Genomic DNA, 18,674 nt, shown 5'->3' on the forward strand with positions numbered 1-18,674 from the left:
ATGTATGGAATAAAAAAAACAAAAACAACCAGGAAAAGCATGGCAAAAGGATAATTTCGGTTAGGCTTGCGGTGTGCGATGTACTTACATATATACATATGTATGCATATGTACGTATTTATGTGACCATGCAAGCATGTCGGAAAAGAAGGTCGCGTGCAAAAAGTGCAAGTCGTTAAGAACGCGCCACATCGGTAAGGAGGGTGGAGAGTGAAAATAATGCCACGCTAAAAAGTGCTATTTTCGCGATAAAGAGTTCAATGAAAGTACTTTTATTTTCATTGCTTGCATTATGTTTTTTTTTTTTTGTTGTTTATTTTTCTTTTGTTTTGATGCAAACAGTGGTAGGTCATTTAAATTCTTCCATTTTTTTTAAACTGTTAATTTTACTGACACAAAATATTAAGGCATACTTTTTCAGATCATTTTTTTTTTGTCAATATATTCAATTTATTTAATGGCACACCAATAAAATGTCTCAATTCAATTCAGTGCTTCAAAGCAGCAATCGAAAATTTACTACTACATTTTTCGTCCTCTGTTGCTTTTTTCCTTTTTTTAATTTTGCTAGCTGCCTCCTATTCTTTAGTACTGGTTTTATATTATACTATGTTTTAGTTTTTTAACATAGCAATATTAGTATTTCATACTCGTATAGAGCAAATCAAGGAAATTTTTTTTTATATGCCGAAAAGACGCAACACCGCCAGGCGAAAAAATGATTAAAAATTAACGATAATAATAACAAATAAATAAAATTAATAATAAAAAATCAACTTGTACTTTATTGCACTAAAGTTTAATGGACTATAAAAATGCGTATCAAAATTTTGGTTTTTTAAAACTAATCAAAAAGTTTGAAATTTCCATGAAATTTTGGCGATTTTTAATAAATCTTGCATAAAGCTGGAAGCTTAGATTAATACGGTTTTTTTTATAAAATGAACTTTATTTTTATAAAAAAATAATTTAAATAAAAAAAACTTGTCAGTTGAGTTGCTACATATATTCTCCTCGCTGGATGTACATGCGCTAACCACTATTAATTCGTACCACTGTGATTTCTTCTCATATATGTAGGTACATTTGGTTATAAAAATATAGTTCATACTACAACAAAAAAAAAAACAACCAGAAGCAGGTCGCTGACAGATGGATACCTGCAGAATAACTAAACAAACGGGGCTCAACTTCAACGAATCTAAAACTGACGAGCTGTTAAGAAAGCCAGGACTTGACATATTCAGAATTACGTCACAAATAACTGGTCACCGGCCTTTGGGAGATCATGCCAAGAAGATAGGGTGGCCGTTCAACAATAACTGTAGAAGCTGCAAAGAAACAGTTTCTCACTATCTGTGTGAGTGCCTTAGTCTGGGTGCTCTACGACATAAAAAGCTGGGGGAATTCTCGATGGTTAATTTGAAAGACATTTCAAAAAAGTAAATAGACGACATAGGCAGATTCATAGTCAAATCGAGATGGTTCCACTAATAAAAAGCAGTGATTCTAGAGGTATCAAAATCTTTTGCAGCTTTTGTGCTAATTCGCTCTGAGCTGTGCCACTAAGCAGCACCAAAAATCCACCACAACAAAAATGACATAACCCACTGTCCGTCAAGTGGTGCGAAAACAAACCTTTATTTAAAGAAAAAAAGTAATACATATTGCATCTTCTTCTACGAATTAACTTACGAGCCAGTCTATAGCTTCACGTGATTCTATGCTTAACATATTCCTTGTGGTTTCTCCCAGTTACTGCGTCGCTTTATATAAAATATAAAAAATAAAAAAAAAAATAAATAATTGGCGCGTACACTTCTGTTAGGTGTTTGGCCGAGCTCCTCCTCCTATTTGTGGTGTGCGTCTTGATGTTGTTCCACAAATGGAGGGACCTACTGTTTCAAGCCGACTCCGAATGGCAGATATTTTTATGAGGAGCTTTTTCATGGCAGAAATACACTCGGAGGTTTGCCATTGCCTGCCAAGGGGCGACCGCTATTAGAAAAATGTTTTTATTAATTATGCTTTCACCGAGATTCGAACCAACGACCTCTCTGTGAATTCCGAATGGTAATCACGCACCAACCCATTCGGCTACGGCGGCCGCCCTTTAAATTTCATATGATATTTTTTCGCCCCACGCGACGGTTTATGTTACGTCGTTCCTTCGTTACCTACTACTGTTTTGACAACAAGAAGCTCACATTTTATTTGCTAGAAGAGAAAAAGGGTGACGAAATAACTGACGGCACCGATGGTTGCATGAAGAAAGTGGCAGTGAAAGATCCAGACTGCTACTCTCAAATTTGCATACCAACGATTTTGTAAGCACATCGTCGCACAAAAAACTTTCAGAAATTTTTGAATTTTACAATCTTACTAAAGGTTGTCGATAGAACAAAATCTAGCAATACAGTAGCCCACTCTTGTTCCAGTGGCCACCACTTGGTTTATTTTTTCAATGCTCGATATGGTTGTATAAAGGCTCATTCAATATTTGACACTTTGCATATGGAACAGAATATAAACCCCAGGGATTTCATTAAGTCTTTGGCAATTTCCCTAATTGAAATTCATCTTTCTTGTCGAAGAACAATTTAAACATTACCTCAGCAACTGCGGGGTTTCACTCAGCTTTTACACAATGCTTTCACGAACAAGAAAATTTCCCAGAAGCAGAACGAAAAAAGCGTAGATGTGAATTCGGTTTTCAGAATTTAGACAGCAAATATACAAAAACATGTGCCCTTTGAAAAAAAAAAATGCCAGTTAATGCCAATCAATTTTCATGGGATGCATCCATTGGGTAAAAATGTTCAATTTGGCTATGAAATTTTTGTTTGTTGTTGCTTTTTCAATATTTTTGTTTTTAATACCTCTTTGCGTTTTGAAAACTTGAAAGTTATATGAATAAAATATAAATTAATTCGTTATCTCTGAACTTTTAATAACTTTACTAAAACAATCAAAGTTTTCACATAATTTATGGACTCTTTTACAATATAAATTTACTTTAAGGCCCTCACCTCATTTGAAATTGTGTTTTTGGATGTTTCGCAGGTGTCTGAAATCATTTGTGTGTTTTGTTGAGTAAGTGAATGTGTTTTTTTATTTAAAATATATGTAGATAAAATTTTTGTTAAAGAAAAGTAATAATAAATTCTAAAATATTCCAAACACAATTAATTTAAATTTGGGGTCATAGTGAACCCCCCGCGATGGATAACGCGGGATAACGCAAAATCTCAAAATTTGTTCAAATTTTTTCAAAATTTCATCAACAATTTAAACGCTTCAATTTTTAGAATTTTTCTGGGCATGCAGTTTCTTGCCTTATTCAATTTTAATATAAGGAGCATTAAGTGCAGGCTTCAAGCTTCCACAAAATACAGTTGACAACTTTCTGTTTTATTTTTGCTGTGGTGTCACGCGTTTATTGCCATATAAAGTACGTGTCGAGTTTTTTTTTATCAAAGACAAAGCCTATGGGCAATAGAACTGCGTCCCCAGGGAAATTCAAAAACTTGCAACATATTTTCAGGCATTTCTTTTTTACCAGAAAAGCATTTTGGGATAAAGTTTTGTCATGAATTAGAAACTTCCTTTCATTTCTACAAGCATTGCGAAAATAGAAAAATTCACTTCTTCCTAAATAATTCGCATGCCAATGTGAACCCCCCGCGATGGAAACGCGGGATAACGCAAAATTTCAAAATTTGTTCAAATTTTTTCAAAATTTCATCAACAATTTAAACGCTTAAATTTTTAGAATTTTTCTGGGCATGCAGTTTCTTGCCTTATTCAATTTTAATATAAGGAGCATTAAGTGCAGGCTTCAAGTTTCCACAAAATACAGTTGACAACTTTCTGTTTTTTTTTTTTTGCAGTGGTGTCACGCGTTTATTGCCATATAAAGTACGTGTCGAGTTTTTTTTATCAAAGACAAAGCCTATGGGCAATAGAACTGCGTCCCCAGGGAAATTCAAAAACTTGCAACATATTTTCAGGCATTTTTTTTTTGCCAGAAATGCATTTTGGGATAAAGTTTTGTCATGAATTAGAAACTTCCTTTCATTTCTGCAAGCATTGTGAAAATAGAAAAATTCACTTCTTTCCCAAATAATTCGCATGCCAATGTCAGTCGCATTCATTTGCATAATTTTGCTTACCTTCCACTATCTAAAATATTGAACTCCGTAACTACGAAAGGAATTTGCAAAATTTGCAAATAAAGAAAAAACAAAAAAAAAAACGCAGCAAACAACAAATTAAACGTGGTTGCGAACTTAACAAAAGAAAAACGAAGCGATGAAAAAAATTTACGAAACAAATCACATGTGCCAATTGTGCAGAAATGAGTCAAGCGCAGAGCAGCAATGAGAGCACTTGCAAGAGAGATAGAACACAGAAAGCGAATTGAAAGCAGCGCCTAAAAGCAGACAGCGCGCTTTCCAGTGTCATGTTCGTGCATATCGATCGAAAAACCAAGCAAAAGCGCCGAAGAGCGATAATGAATATAAATAAAAATATAGTACTTGCAAAATTTCAATGAGAGAAGCATTAAGCAAGCAAGCAGGCAAGCAAGAGAGCGCACAGTAGCGTAGTTCGTCAATTGAAATTTAAAAATGAGCGAAACTGACAGTCATCGTAACTACACACAAGGAAGCAGAAAATAAGTGAAAAAGTGTGGATCCAGCGATAACTTTTATGGCGTTGAGAAAGTTTTAAAAAACGTTGCTCGTATATGTGAGCAAAGTTCATCTACTCTGATAGCATCAAAGGACGTTGATAGGGCAACAAAAGCAACAACACTTGTGGATGTAGTAAAATGTGAAATTAAAGGGCTTTGCCAAAAAGTTTCAACCTACTTTTGCTGCTATGAAAAAAGAGCACAGTGCCTTCCAGCGGCCTCTACGTAACAGCGAATGTCTCTTGTGAATGCCACACACTCAAAGAACGGCAAGCGCGCTGTTGGCGTTACACGACCTCAAGTGGCAGTGGCTGAGTAGATGCTGCATTTTAGCGGTTTCTGCTTGAAAATTTGAAGTGGCATCATGGAGAAATTTGCCAACGGAAGAACGGAAGTAAAAAGAGGTAATGGGTGCAGAAAATAGCGAAAGCAATAGGGGGAGTACATGCGAGAGTCTGCCACTCCACAGACAATGCAGCCACTTAGGCTACAAAACGATGAGTGCCACGCTGTTTCAATACCAAAATATTCACAGCGCTGGAAAGTATGCAAATATATATACATATGTATATGCCTATAGCATATACATAGCTGTATATAGTAAAAGAGAGATAAGAGGATGGTGTGTAAAACATAAAATGGCAAAATGCGAAATAAAGAAGAAAAAAAGTTTGGAGACGAAATGACGCAGTCGACTATAGCAAAGCAGCACAAACAAAAACTATGACTCAACGGATATACGGATATGTGCGGGACATATAAGCTTTGTTTGATCTTTGACCACGCTTCTCCTCTAATTTGAGGGAACAAAAAATGGAGAGCCCAAAAATTTCAAAGCCACCTCCAAACGGCAGATAATCGATGGAGCGCCAACAGCTATTACAGAAAAATTGGAGTTTACCAAACTAAATCAGGCTTGAATGGTTGAAATGGCTGACTTTGGGCTCTGCTGCCTTATGGGAATATTGTGATAGGTTAAATTTCAACCATCTAGAGTCGACCCCGGCATAATCCGCATATATCCGGTATATGAAGGCACACCGCATGACACTAACCATCTCTGGGCAAGCCCGCTTAGACCCATTCATTTCACTTTCCTCTTCCATTGGTACCACAACGCCTAAACAGCTCGTTTATTGGGTCTATGGTACCATTAGATCCATTCTAATAGATCTCTAAATGTGATTCAGTAGTTAATAACAACCACAACGGATAAAGTTTCGATGTTTCACATCCACACTGGGCATCGAACCCGGCACGAAACGTAGTCACGCACAAACCCACTCGACTACCCCGAACGTAGACAACACCGGAGTATTAGATTACGAGTGTACGCAAAGCTTGTAAGTATGCATGAATACTTATACATAAGTATATATAAAAGTGTGTACAGTCACCCAAAAAAGTTTTGGGCAGTAGTTTTTTTTACGATATTTACAAGTTGTTTTCTTGTTAGTTTTTATGAAAATATATATTTATATATTATAATTGACGCTTGCATTCTTCGTTAAGTTTTTGGTGGAGCTCCTCTTCCAATTTTGTGGTTGTTCCACAAATGGAGAAGCCGCCTCCGAACGGCAGATGGTTTTTATGCGGAGCTTTTCCATGACAAAAATGCACTCGGAGGTTTTGCTTGCTGAGGGGCAGGTTAGGTTAGATTAGGGCTGAGGGGCAACAACTATTAAAAAAACCTCTTGCATGATTTTGTTGTTTCGTGCTCACAGTGGGATTCGAAACCGGGCGGGCTCACGCCATTCAGCTCACCCATTCGGCTATTTCGGTGGACGCAATATAAAAACATAATTTTGCTTAGAATAATAATAACTTTTGTCCCAAACTAAACAAAATGCCTCAAATTTTCTGCAAAGTTTCGAACTTTTTTCTCATAATTTGTAATTAATTTTCTAGTATGCAGTTTGATAGCCTACTTACTTTTAGTGCAATAAAGTCCAAGTTTGAAGTTGCTCAAAATTCACGTTAATTTAAAATATATTTTTGTTCTCTAACGGTTTTTTGACGTATTTTTCTACACAATGTCGAACTTTAAAACTTCAAAATAAATTTGCTTTTGCGGTCGTATGCACCATATTTTATATAAACTTAACGAAAAACATTGCGAATGTTATAAAACACTGTGCCAAAACTTTTTTTATTCACTGTATATTAGTATTCATAAGTGCACATTGTCGTACAACAAGGGTTGCACACATACACATGCGCGTCTATTCACTACGGTGATAAGTCAAACTACACAACAAATATTCTATTTCATGAACTGGTATTTTGGTGGTCGAAGTCAAACTAGTTCGTTAGTAATTAGAATTAGACTAGCGTCAGCGTTGCCAATAAGAAGTGTAAGCAAAGCAAATATTCTTATTCTATCACTATACGCGTAATTGAGAATGTGTAAAATTGTACGAAATGGGAATTATACGATTATAAAAGTTGATGGACTCAATCATTGGTTTCTTTTGTGCATTATGAAAAGGTTCATAAACTGGTATAACACTGATACAGAGGCTGACAAATTTGTTAACTCGCAAAATACTGATGAATAGATTGACAATTGGCATTTGGTAGGGCATTGCCATGTTAAAAATATCAGCTGCTCTCATTGAGCAAATACAGAAAACTGGTAATGAGTTAGTTCAGCACTAGTAAATTTGTCTGCAGGGTTCACGCCATTGTACATTTGCCTATTGCGAAATTTATGTGTGTGATGAGGCGCTAGAGTCCTGTGACATTTGATAAGTCTTACGATAGGAGGTGAGCGTGTGTAAGATTGTGCGTTCGATATATGCAAATAAATGAAGCGAACACTGCCATTATAAAGAGAAAAGGGAAGCGATTCTAAGTGTCGTTGTTGAAGTAAAGACAGAAGTCAATAAAAGTGAAGTGTACCAGAGGAAATAGCGAATAGGGGAACATTGTTAAAATGCTTTATCGACAAAAAATGGCGGCTGATACTAAGAGTCAATAAAGTCAGTTAAGCAAATTGCGCAAGCCAATTGCCACAAATGCGAGGGGGCAGGTCAGGTAGTACTCTAGTAGGATAATACCTCTCGGAGGTATGAAGAAGAAAAGAGTATTTGGAATAATGAAATCGAAGTTGAGAAATGACTTTGGCAAACAATCAGCTTCGTTGGTATTCCCCAATGATATCACATGGCAACATTACGGAATGCGGCAGAAAATTTAAGCTAATATCATCACAATTTATTGCCTCTGCAACGGATCAGATGACGAAAATATATGCGTGGCTGCAAAGGAGGAACGAGAGTGAGGAGTAGTTGTGATAATTTGTTCATATGTTTAGTCACACTCGAAAGATAAAGCGATTATTATTGTGTGAATTCTCTACCCCAATTTCGTTAAACAATAAAACGATGAACTCTGCTAACAATTAAATATTAATTACAGTCAATAAAGTGAGACATTCGCTTTGGGCTCTGCTGATTCCATGTGTGAGTTTAATTAATAAGCCTACCTAAGGAAGCATTTAAGTCAATAAATACGAGTTGGGTGGTGAGTGAGGCGTTGGCAACATTTGTGGTTTAATTATGAGTAAATTATGTACACAAATAAAAAAGTGGCATCAAACAAATATATAAGCGTAAATAAGTCGTTTACGTTGAAGACAATATATGTTTATATAATACAAGGTGGCACAAAATTAATCATCCATATTTCTGTTTTCAATAATTTTTGTACTAAGTAAACAAATTATTTTGAGTGATAGAAACTTTATTCTGAACTTTACGCGTTCCATTGTTTGTCTGTTTGTATATTTGACATTCCCCTGACCCAGTCCTTGAGTGAACATAGCTGCTTCAAACCCTATCTGCGCAGGTTCAACCACAGCGGCAATCTCTATTGCGATTACTGCTAGTCTACTGGGGCCGCAACCCTTGATCGGAAAAAAACCAGAGTCATTCCGGTACGTAGAACTGGCTGTCATGAGATTACTCACTGACCCGTATCCGCCTTTTGTTGTGAGACAAAGTTCATGAAACCCGCTGAAATCAGCTTTTTACTCCTGTGAGAAACATTATGCAGTGATGAGCTTTATTTACTTGGGTCGTCGTGGTCACTAAATATTCTTCGTATGCTCGGACGAGAGAAAAACTTCACAGAACCTTTGGAGAATCTTCTCTCTTGGTAACTTACGAGGTATGTTAAAAAAATAAGGTGAATTTTCAAAATTTCCCGGGCGACGTACATTCGACTTTCGATTATTGCTTGTTTTTATGTTGGCACACTCGTATCGAAGATATGTTCACGGTTTTAGCAATATAGAATGTTTAGTTTGTTTGTGAGAGGCATAAATGAGACAAATGTTCTTCGTGTTCGGTGATTTTCTCCTATCGAAAAAAAATGGATCAAAAAAGTTGCATCAAATTTCGTGTAAAAAATGGAATCAAGTGCTCAAAAACACTTGAAGTGCTGACAGTGGAATGCGGGGAGACTAATCTGAGTCCAAAAAATGTTTACAAGTGGTACAAGCTTTTGACAGAAGGTCAAGAAGATGTGAATGACGACGCTCGCTCTGGACGCCCCAGCACATCAACAACCGATGAAAATGTTGAGAAAGTGAAGAAAATTGTTATGGAGAATCGTCGTATCGTAATTAGAGAAGTTGCTGAGAATTTCGGCATATCGCTTGGCTCATTCCATGTTAAAACTGTTAAAAACAACCGAAAATATTTGACTTTAAAAAAGTTCACATCAAACTTTTCAACCCTGAATAAATCTCAAAATAGTGATTTAAATTTTTTCAAATTTTTTTCAGTTTACTTTTTATAACTTTTACGCAACAACCCAGTTTTTCGCAATTTTTAAGACCACGTCTAATATACTTCTCTGAACTACTTGACATGGAATTGCCTTTTTTAGAAATTGGCAGCGTATATACGACATGCATTTTGTTAACATGAATTTGTTTGGAAAATTATTTTTGCGCCCATTTTATTGGAGGATTTTATAAGTATTAAATACTTGCTACAACAAGAGTACTCCGACCCACAAGGCTCAATAAATTTGAAAAAATACAATTATAAATGTATATAGATATATTTAATTATACGTTTGGTCAGATTTTAAAGCCTGCGTAAGAAATAACTGAAACTCTACCTCTAGGTACGGTAACTAGACGCCAGGGCGTATGAGTGATATTTGATGGAAATGGTGTTAGCAAAAACAAGCAGCAAAGGCTAAGTTTAAGTGAAATCGAAGTAATTACATTAAATACATTTTTTGTCATCATAATACATCACTTCATTCCACTATGGCGAGTTAAAAACAAAAAAAAAACGAAATTTAAAATGGTTCTATTCTGAACCAAACCTGTCAGGCGATCGGACCTAATTGGTATCCGTTCTTGAATATTTTTTTCTTTTGCAAATCCGCAATTTTTTTGTCATAAATATTATTTACTGTTTTCGTAAATAAATAAATGCTTACAAATATTAAAATTTAATATTCGTAATTGTTAATTTTTTTCCAAAAATATTTCTATTCCTTCACCGTGCAAGGATGCCATAGAAAGTGTAAATTGGTCTGACATACAAAAATAAACTAAAAATTCTCACATGAAAAACTCGATGTGAAATGTCTAAAACTCCAACAAAGTCGTCAAACAAATGTATTTTACAATTGAATAAGACACTAAATATTTTTACTTTGTTAAAAAGAATTTGGGCATTTAAGGCTTAAACCATCTAAAATTTTTTTTTGTAAAATTACTGAAAAATTTACCCCGAGTTTTATGCGACAGTTTGAACTGGCAAATTTTGAAAAGTGTTTTCCTTATTCGCAGTGATTTTGACGTTTATCATCTGCGACGAGAATATTTAGCATATTCATCATACGCCATGTCGCACGGCTACTGTTCTTTTCACTATCGCTTCGGTTGTACAAAAATAACTTGTTTAAAAAAAGCTTTGACTTAACTCAAGCCTTGAACAAATTATAACTACAAAATGCCATATTAAACAATTATAATAGTAAATAATTTTTGATAGCTGTAAGGGGATTCGAATGTATGCGCATATGTATGCATGTGTGTATGTATATACCGGGTGCACCAATAGAAATGACACACTATTTTTTATAGCAGGCCAACGCCATATTGAATCTATTGAATATTGAATCTATTCAAAATAGACCTTCAGTAGGACTCTGACAAAGCGAAATTTGACTCAGACTTCAGCAAACTTTTGCAAATATTTATGAGAATGTTTACGCTGTTACAATAACAACAACACTATACCGAAAGGCCTTAACTGACATACACCAAAGGAACTCTTACTACTTTAACAAAATAATTTTCCAAATGCCACAATCGGAGACCAATCATCCTGCCTATTGCATCCAATACTGCCTCGTAACCACTGGTACATTTCCACTATAGTCTATTCTACGTTACCGAAACGACCCAGATTTATATTCGGCCATGGAATATCACTCTAACACTCCTAGGACTATCACTGCTGGAACAACAGTGACAACCTCTGCCAGGCCACATTTCTAGCTATCCAGAATCGACTCCGACATGCTCAGTGCAGCTTGTGAACGACGTTTGCACGACATGAACCATCCCGTCGCTTGTCACTTTAACACACCTTAACTCATCACCTTTTACGCTCCTTGCCATTTGGACCTACTTCGCTGACACAGCCCATTTTATAGGTTAACCGGCTAGGCAGATTTGTGATTGAGTAGCAGACGGTTTTTGAAAGTCAAGTTGGGTGAGTCCGAAGTTACGGTATATGCTAGTAAAGTTACAACAACAACAACAATATCATGCTTTCAGGGCGTCTTAAGACGTTAAGATAAGTTTTTTAGTGGTACAATATAAATAAATATAATTTTTATATGGAAAAAAGGTGCAATGCCATCAAAACAGAAAATTAGTAGACCATATCGTCAAACTCGCAATGAACATAACTGAGCCAACAAGAACTAGAGGAAGACCACAATCGACCTGGCTAAATACGATACAAAGGGGCATACGAGAGCAACACCTTGATGAAGCAACTAATGGGGATAGACGTACCTGGTGCATGAGGATAAGAAGGGCCGACGCCAAATAAGGAACGAGGCAAAGAGAGAGAGAGAGAGAGAGAGAAAGAGTTCATACGTTCCCACGACAGTCGGTTCTACGTAACCCGAACGATCCAGATTTATATCCGGCCAAGGATTATCACTTCAGCAGCATTCCCCGTACATGTATGGGGAATGTTTATGCTGCTACAATAACACCAAGAGAGCTCATATGGGACCGTTACACTGTGCGTCGCCTGTGGAAAGAGATTTTTAATTATGGTAAAGACTAAAGGTGGATATATTACAAAGGCATAATGTAGATTTAAACTATAGAATATTTCATTTCGCTTTTAATGAAGTAAAAAATATATTTAAAAATAACAGACAATGGTAGAGTGAATTAATTTCAAAACGGCGTTACTTCTATTGGCACAACCGGTATATACGCAAAAAAAAAATCATAAATAATTCAAGTTTCGTGCAAAAATACGAAAAAGTCAAAGTTAAAGCAAGGAATTATTAATATAAAAATCCCCAAGGTCATTCGATCACGCTATGGTGGCATAAAAGGGCAGCATGATAGATCGGTATGTTTTCAAGTATTACAAAGGTAGACTGAAAGAAGGTAAGCGGAACAAGCTGTGAAGACCATGAAAAGAAATTTGTACAACAACGAAAACAAGCACGAAAATAAAAGTATATTTCACAAAGCATAAAAAAGCAAATACAAATAAAAATAAAATATAAAAAAGCAAAAGTGCTAAAATAAAATTGATATGCTATATAAAATTCGTAATAAACAACGCTATTCCCTAAAGCCTAAGGCTGCTAAGGGGTACCAAGACTAGGGTGTGAGAACGGCTGTATGATGGAAGGGATCTGCTATATGCGACACGATTTCACATGCAACCCAGCGTGGCAGCATATTTGCATAATTGCTTTTCGCTGCACCACAACAGCTACATACAACCATGGATGTATATAAGTATGTGTGCATGTGTGTATGTATGTATGTATTGAAATGTACGGTTGTGCCTCGTAGGCAACACACGAAAATGCCAGCACGAGGCATGCAAAGTGTGAAACCAACACCAAAGGGAAAAACGGAATAGTGAAAGTGGAAAATGAGGAAAAAATATAGGCAAAAAAAAACAAAGCATGAAAAGGTTTCGAACACTGCCAGTAAGGTCAGTGAGGCCACGTTCATTTAGGGATTGTAGGAGAAAGTGATAAATGTTATTGGCGAAAAAAAACAAAGTATTCGTCGTTTGCAACGGAAAACTAATTTTTTTTTTGTTTTTTGTTATACAACAAACCTTCAACACGTTCATTGGGAAAAATGTGCAGCTAATAACTTTCGACGTTTACGATTACGCTTTCTCATTATTACTTTTTAAATTTTATTTTATTACTTTAATCTTTTCATAGCTAATAATTACGTGGAGTTGTACATAACCAGCCCCAATTCGGGGGGTGTGCAATTCACAGAAGAACGATATTCACACATACATGCGCACATACATACATACAAGAAATGGCATGCGTTCTCTCTTCAGTTTTCTGTTACGTAGTGATAACAGCTTAAATGTTGGCAAGCGTGCTATGGAGGTCAAATGTGAGTATCTACTCATTTCTACTCCACTTTTTTATGACTTACTCTCGCTATTTTTATTACAATTTTACACAGATGCTTTGCAGATTTTGGGTGCAGCGATTATGTCTCTTTGGAGTACTGCAGCTGGCATGAGGTGCGTAGACATTCATGTATTTTTTTTTTTTGGTTTTGTTTTTTTGCAAAAAATTTAATTCTCAGCGTCTATATTGCATACTTGTTAATTAATTTAGAAGATAAAAAAATACAAAAATCACAAAAAGTAATATTAATAATAATAAAATTATTAGTAGCTAGGCAAGTAAGTAGCATATTTTCAGGAACACACTCATTGCATTCCATCAAACTTTTGAATGACAGTTAATGGTGCACTGGTAATTAAACAAATGCAATGAAACTTAAGTCGGATATGATGCAATCTGCTATTGATTTCAAGTGTTATAACTACAGTACACTCGGTGTTGAATGAACCCCAACTGAACTGAACTCCTCGTTCCTGTGAACAGCGGAATTTCTAAATACTCTGTACGGTAAAAACGTAAGATCTTGGATACTGAGTGAACAAATATTAAAACCTAAATTAGAAATATGTTGTAACGGCGATAGAATGACGCAAACGACACAATGAGGTAAATTCCACTCCAAATCATAAATGTATTTCCACAAATAGAGTTAACGTTTTTATTTAAGTTTTAAATAAGTTTTAACGTTTTTAAATAAGTTTTAAGAATTTAAGTTTTTATTTTAAATTTAAAATGATTACTTAATTTAATTAATTCAAAAATATCAAATTATATTTATAATAACATCTTTTTCATCTTTATTGGCGCGATAACCGCTTACGCGATTTTGACCGAGTTTAACAAAGCGCGCCAGTCGTTTCTTTCTCGTGCTAACCGGCGCTAATTGGACACACCAAATGATGCCAAGTCCTTCTCCACCTGATCTTTCCAACACAGAGGAGGCATTCCTCTTCCTCTGCTACCACCAGCTGGTACCGCATCGAATACTTTCAAAGACGGAGCGTTTGTGTCCATTCGGAGGCCATGATCCAGCCAACGTAGCCGCTGGATTTTTATTCGCTGCGCTATGTCTATGTCGTCGTAAAGCTCATACTGCTCATCGTTCCATCGCCTGCGATATTCGCCGTTGCCAACGTGAAAAGGTCCAAAAATCTTACGCAGAATCTTTCTCTCAAACACTCCAAGCGTCGCTTCATCGGATGTTGTCATCGTCCGAGCTTCTGCGCCATACGTTAGGCCGGGCATGATGAGAGCCTTGTAGAGTGTTAATTTTGTTCGTCGAGAGAGGACTTTACTGCTCAGTTGCCTACTTAGTCCAAAGTAGCACTTGTTGGCAAGAGAGATTCTACGTTGGATTTCAAGGGTGTAATGGGTGTTAATGCAGGTTCCTAAATAAACGAAGTCTTTTGCAACCTCGAAATTATAACTGTCTGCAGTGACATGGCAGTTCAACTTGTTGCAAGGTTTGGACTAGTCTAATTTTATTTTATAGCTTTTTTCTTAAAGCATAGTTTATTTTACAAAAAAAATCATGTACAATAACTCAAAGTATTAAATTTTGTGTAAAATAAAGGGTGGTTCAATATCAAGGGCTGATGTTGAATGTGAGCCACACCTAAACGTTAAGGTTTTTTCTGCATTTCATTTGACATTTTTCAATTTCATGGAAAGATACACAATCGACCAACGCGTTAAAGTTATCCACGCTTATTATGAAAACGGGCGTTCAAATCAAAATGCATATCGCGCACTTCATCTTCAATGATGAGGCACATTTTCACCTCAGTGGATTCGTCAATAAGCAGAATTGCCGCATTTGGGCGAATGATAATCCAAGAGTGATTGCCGAAAAACCAATGCACCCTCAAAGAGTGACTGTTTGGTGCGGTTTATGGGCCGGCGACATCATTGGGCCGTATTTTTTCCAAAATGAGGCCGGTCAGGCAGTTACTGTGAATAGTGTTCGCTATAGTGAGATGATAACGAACTTTTTATGGCCCAAATTGGAAGATATAGATGTGGACGGTGCCCCTTGTCACACAGCTAATGAAACAATGGCTCTTTGCGCGAAAAATTTTATGGCCGATTAATCTCACTTCGCGGCGATGTCAATTGGCCGCCAAGATCATGTGATTTGACACCGTTGGACTTCTTTCTTTAGGGTTATTTTAAAGAAAAGGTGTACGTCGATAAGCCAGCAACAATTCAAGAGCTAAATGATGAGATAATTCGGCACATTAAAGGCATAGAACCTTAATTATGCCTCACCGTCATCGAAAATTTTGACCATCGGATGGAGGTGTGCCACCGAGGCCGCGGCGGCCATTTGGCCGATATTTTACAATATTACAATAATTTTCTAAAAAAATTGTATTTTATTCAAAATCAACACCGGCCCTTGAAACTTAATCACCCTTGCATAAAGTAATTCTGAATAGTATATATTAAAAAAGTGTTGTAGAAAAAAAAAACGTTCTATATATGTTTGCCCCTGTGAAAAGTTTAATGGACCACATTTCCAACTACGAAACGCTGCTGAAACGGAACATCGTGGGTTTGTTCATGAAGCTAAAAACTCCTGGCTATGAAAAAAGTGTTATTCCCCACAGACCGTAAAGGAAGCGAGCTGAGGCGGTTTTCAGCAGTCGTAAAGCCGGGATTAATGGCAAAAAGCAGTTAATGTTATGTCTTTGATGCGGTTGAAAGGTACAATACGTAATACGAGCAGCTACTGCGGAAACAATAGATTTTTAACTTTTCTCATTTATAATTTCTTTTCTAGCAATCAAATCGAAGCAAGTATTGTAATTCAAATTCAGTGACCAGATTTCGTCCTGACGACGTTAAACTAAATATTGACAGTCCTATAGAACTGACCTTGCATTATCAGCCTATCTGTGTCATAATGGAAACCTTTTCATTTGAACAAAAATTCTTTAAAAGTTTTTTTATTACCGAACATTTTAAACAACCCTGTTTGCTACCAACACAATTTTTATTCTTCGTTCATTTAAGGTTTGATATAGACCTCATTATATCACAACTTGTGTTACACTTTATCACAACTTTCATTTAGTTAGACCCATTCCCTGATTCATCAATGACCTACAAATGAAACTATGTATGTATGTATATAATCAAAAAAATCGAGTTACATGCATACACATATACATACATAGATACATATAGACATGAAATACTCGTTTTTCGGGACTCACCTCTTAGCACCCTCTTCACCTTCAATAGGCTGCTCCCCACTGACACCAGCCGCATTCGCTGATTGCTCTACGCCTGCAGCTGGTGCTGTTACTGCTGTAGCGCTGACAGCGGATGCTTCCGGAGCGGCGGCAGCATCCTGGGTGGGTGCAGGCACATCTTCGTCGGCTTGACCGCCCTTGACGGCACCTACCAACGAAGTGAATTGATTTGTTAGACCAGAGAACATATTTGTCCACTCGCTGTTTTCTTTCGTCTATAGATTCCTGTTGCTGTAAAGTGTCTTTACTAACGTTGCACTTGCTTGTCCACCAAACGATGAGATTGTATTGGTGGGAGTATGTAGATTTAAGTAACTACCGTGGTTCTTTGTACTACAGACTCATAGACGACACGCCGATTATGGGCGCTAACGTAGTAAGCAGTGCGTGGAAGAGCAAAGAAACGAGCGCACCACTAAGACGAAACGTGGTTCGTATGGTGATGCTTAATTCTTTTTTTTTTTGTTTTTAGTTAGTGGGCGGCGAATTTAACACGCGCGTCACAATGCTTTTTGGAATGTAAAGAGTACCCTGAATGAGAAACAGGGGTTGACTATTCGCGAGTAGTTCAAGTTCTCACGAGTCTCTCACGTTTTACGAACACCTTTCAGATGAGTACTGCTTTCTTTCTGCACCTGTGTCGATGGAGCTGTTGACTACTTTACAGATTTTACTTTTTTCAACTTTTTCCAATTCTTTCTTTAACTTTTTTTTCGCAAATGTGAACTTTTCAATGTTAAATCGTTTATACACGACTTTAATTCACGTTTACTAGCGCACGAGAGTTACAAAATTCTCACTTTTTTATTTTTTGGCAGAAATCTAGTGCAAGGTGGAACGTGCAATTTTTCACTCTTTGTTTGAAAGGCCAATTATATAGTAAATCAATAAATTTGGAAGTATTAATTTCAAATTCGGTTATTTCTGAAAGGAAATAGGGATATAAAATATTATGTATCGCACGCATTGAATGCGTGAAAATAATTAATTTTGCTTTATCGCGATGAAAACTTTTTTTTGACAAAAATTTTCACACTTCAATCGATATTTCGCGCAATACGTTCATGAAAAGCGTACTATAGTATATGGTATTGCTGAACTGCAGTTGCTGGTATCCCTTTGGCCACTGCTTTACAATGCTGCTTTCTGACTCAATATGAAGCTATGTTTATGTAGAAACGCGCTGATTTTAGAGACTTTTCAAGTTTTTGCTTCCAACTTCATCGAAGGTCCTCTGAAAACTGTCACTGCAAAGGAATCACATTTGCTCCAAAGCAATCGTTTGCTGCACCGAGTTTTGCTGCCACACACGTAAAATAACTCTTGCAACAGAAAACTTTACTCACATTGGAATGTCTGCGCAGCTATTCATGAAAAACGACAACGACGACAAATGGAAACGTTGGTTTTGTTTGCGAAGCCCACTGTGGGTGGTTTATGTACAATGGATTCTTGTATTTGTTCTTTGTGCTGGAATTTCTGTGAAGTTTTGACGTTTACACATATGCGCTATATTATATTTGGCTGTGTTAAAAATGCTCTATTGTTGGCGTGAACTTTTAAATTTTTGAAATAATTAAACAATTTCAGTATTAATTAAAATATTGACATAATTCGTGTTGATCTTTGTCTTAACAGTTTTTATTTGTTGTCTTTGCTTTGTTGTTCTAAGACAGCAGGAGACGCAAGGTTGTATTCGTTGTTGTCAAGTTTAAAAAAAATCATGATCGATATACTGAATAATTCGATATACAAGAATATAAAATATATATGTATATATGTATGTATAAATGGCGCGTTCATCCTTTTTGGGTGTTTGGGCGAGTTCTTCCTCCTATTTGTGGCGTGCGTCTTGATGTTGTTCCACAAATGAAAGGACTTACAGTTTCAAGCCGATTCCGAACGCAGATATTTTTTTTTTATGAGGAGCTTTGTCTGCCGAGGGGCGACCGGTATTAGAAAAACCTTTTTCTTAATTCAGTGTTTCACTGATATTCGAACCACAGAATGTCATGCACCAACCCATTCGGCTACCGCGGATCTTG

The 18,674-nt window shown here is 36.5% G+C and overlaps 1 protein-coding gene across 8 annotated transcripts in view; it reads right to left on the reverse strand.

Annotated features, from left to right (window-relative positions):
* The window catches only part of LOC128871546 (synapse-associated protein of 47 kDa), a 146,960-nt gene extending 128,670 nt beyond the window's left edge, over window positions 1-18,290 (reverse strand). For 6 of the 8 annotated variants that reach the window (XM_054113385.1, XM_054113383.1, XM_054113384.1 and 3 more), the window contains exons 1-2: window positions 17,976-18,290; window positions 16,591-17,553 (exon numbers count right to left, since the gene is read on the reverse strand). In XM_054113385.1, the coding sequence (XP_053969360.1) occupies window positions 16,591-16,817 (227 nt within the window). In that variant the 5' untranslated portion in view covers window positions 16,818-17,553; window positions 17,976-18,290. The other 2 variants (XM_054113382.1, XM_054113386.1) reach the window with 2 other exon arrangements.
* Between the last annotated feature and the right edge of the window lie 384 nt (window positions 18,291-18,674).

The sequence above is a fragment of the Anastrepha ludens genome, chromosome 2, assembly GCF_028408465.1.
Source record: "Anastrepha ludens isolate Willacy chromosome 2, idAnaLude1.1, whole genome shotgun sequence".
NCBI lineage: Eukaryota > Metazoa > Arthropoda > Insecta > Diptera > Tephritidae > Anastrepha > Anastrepha ludens.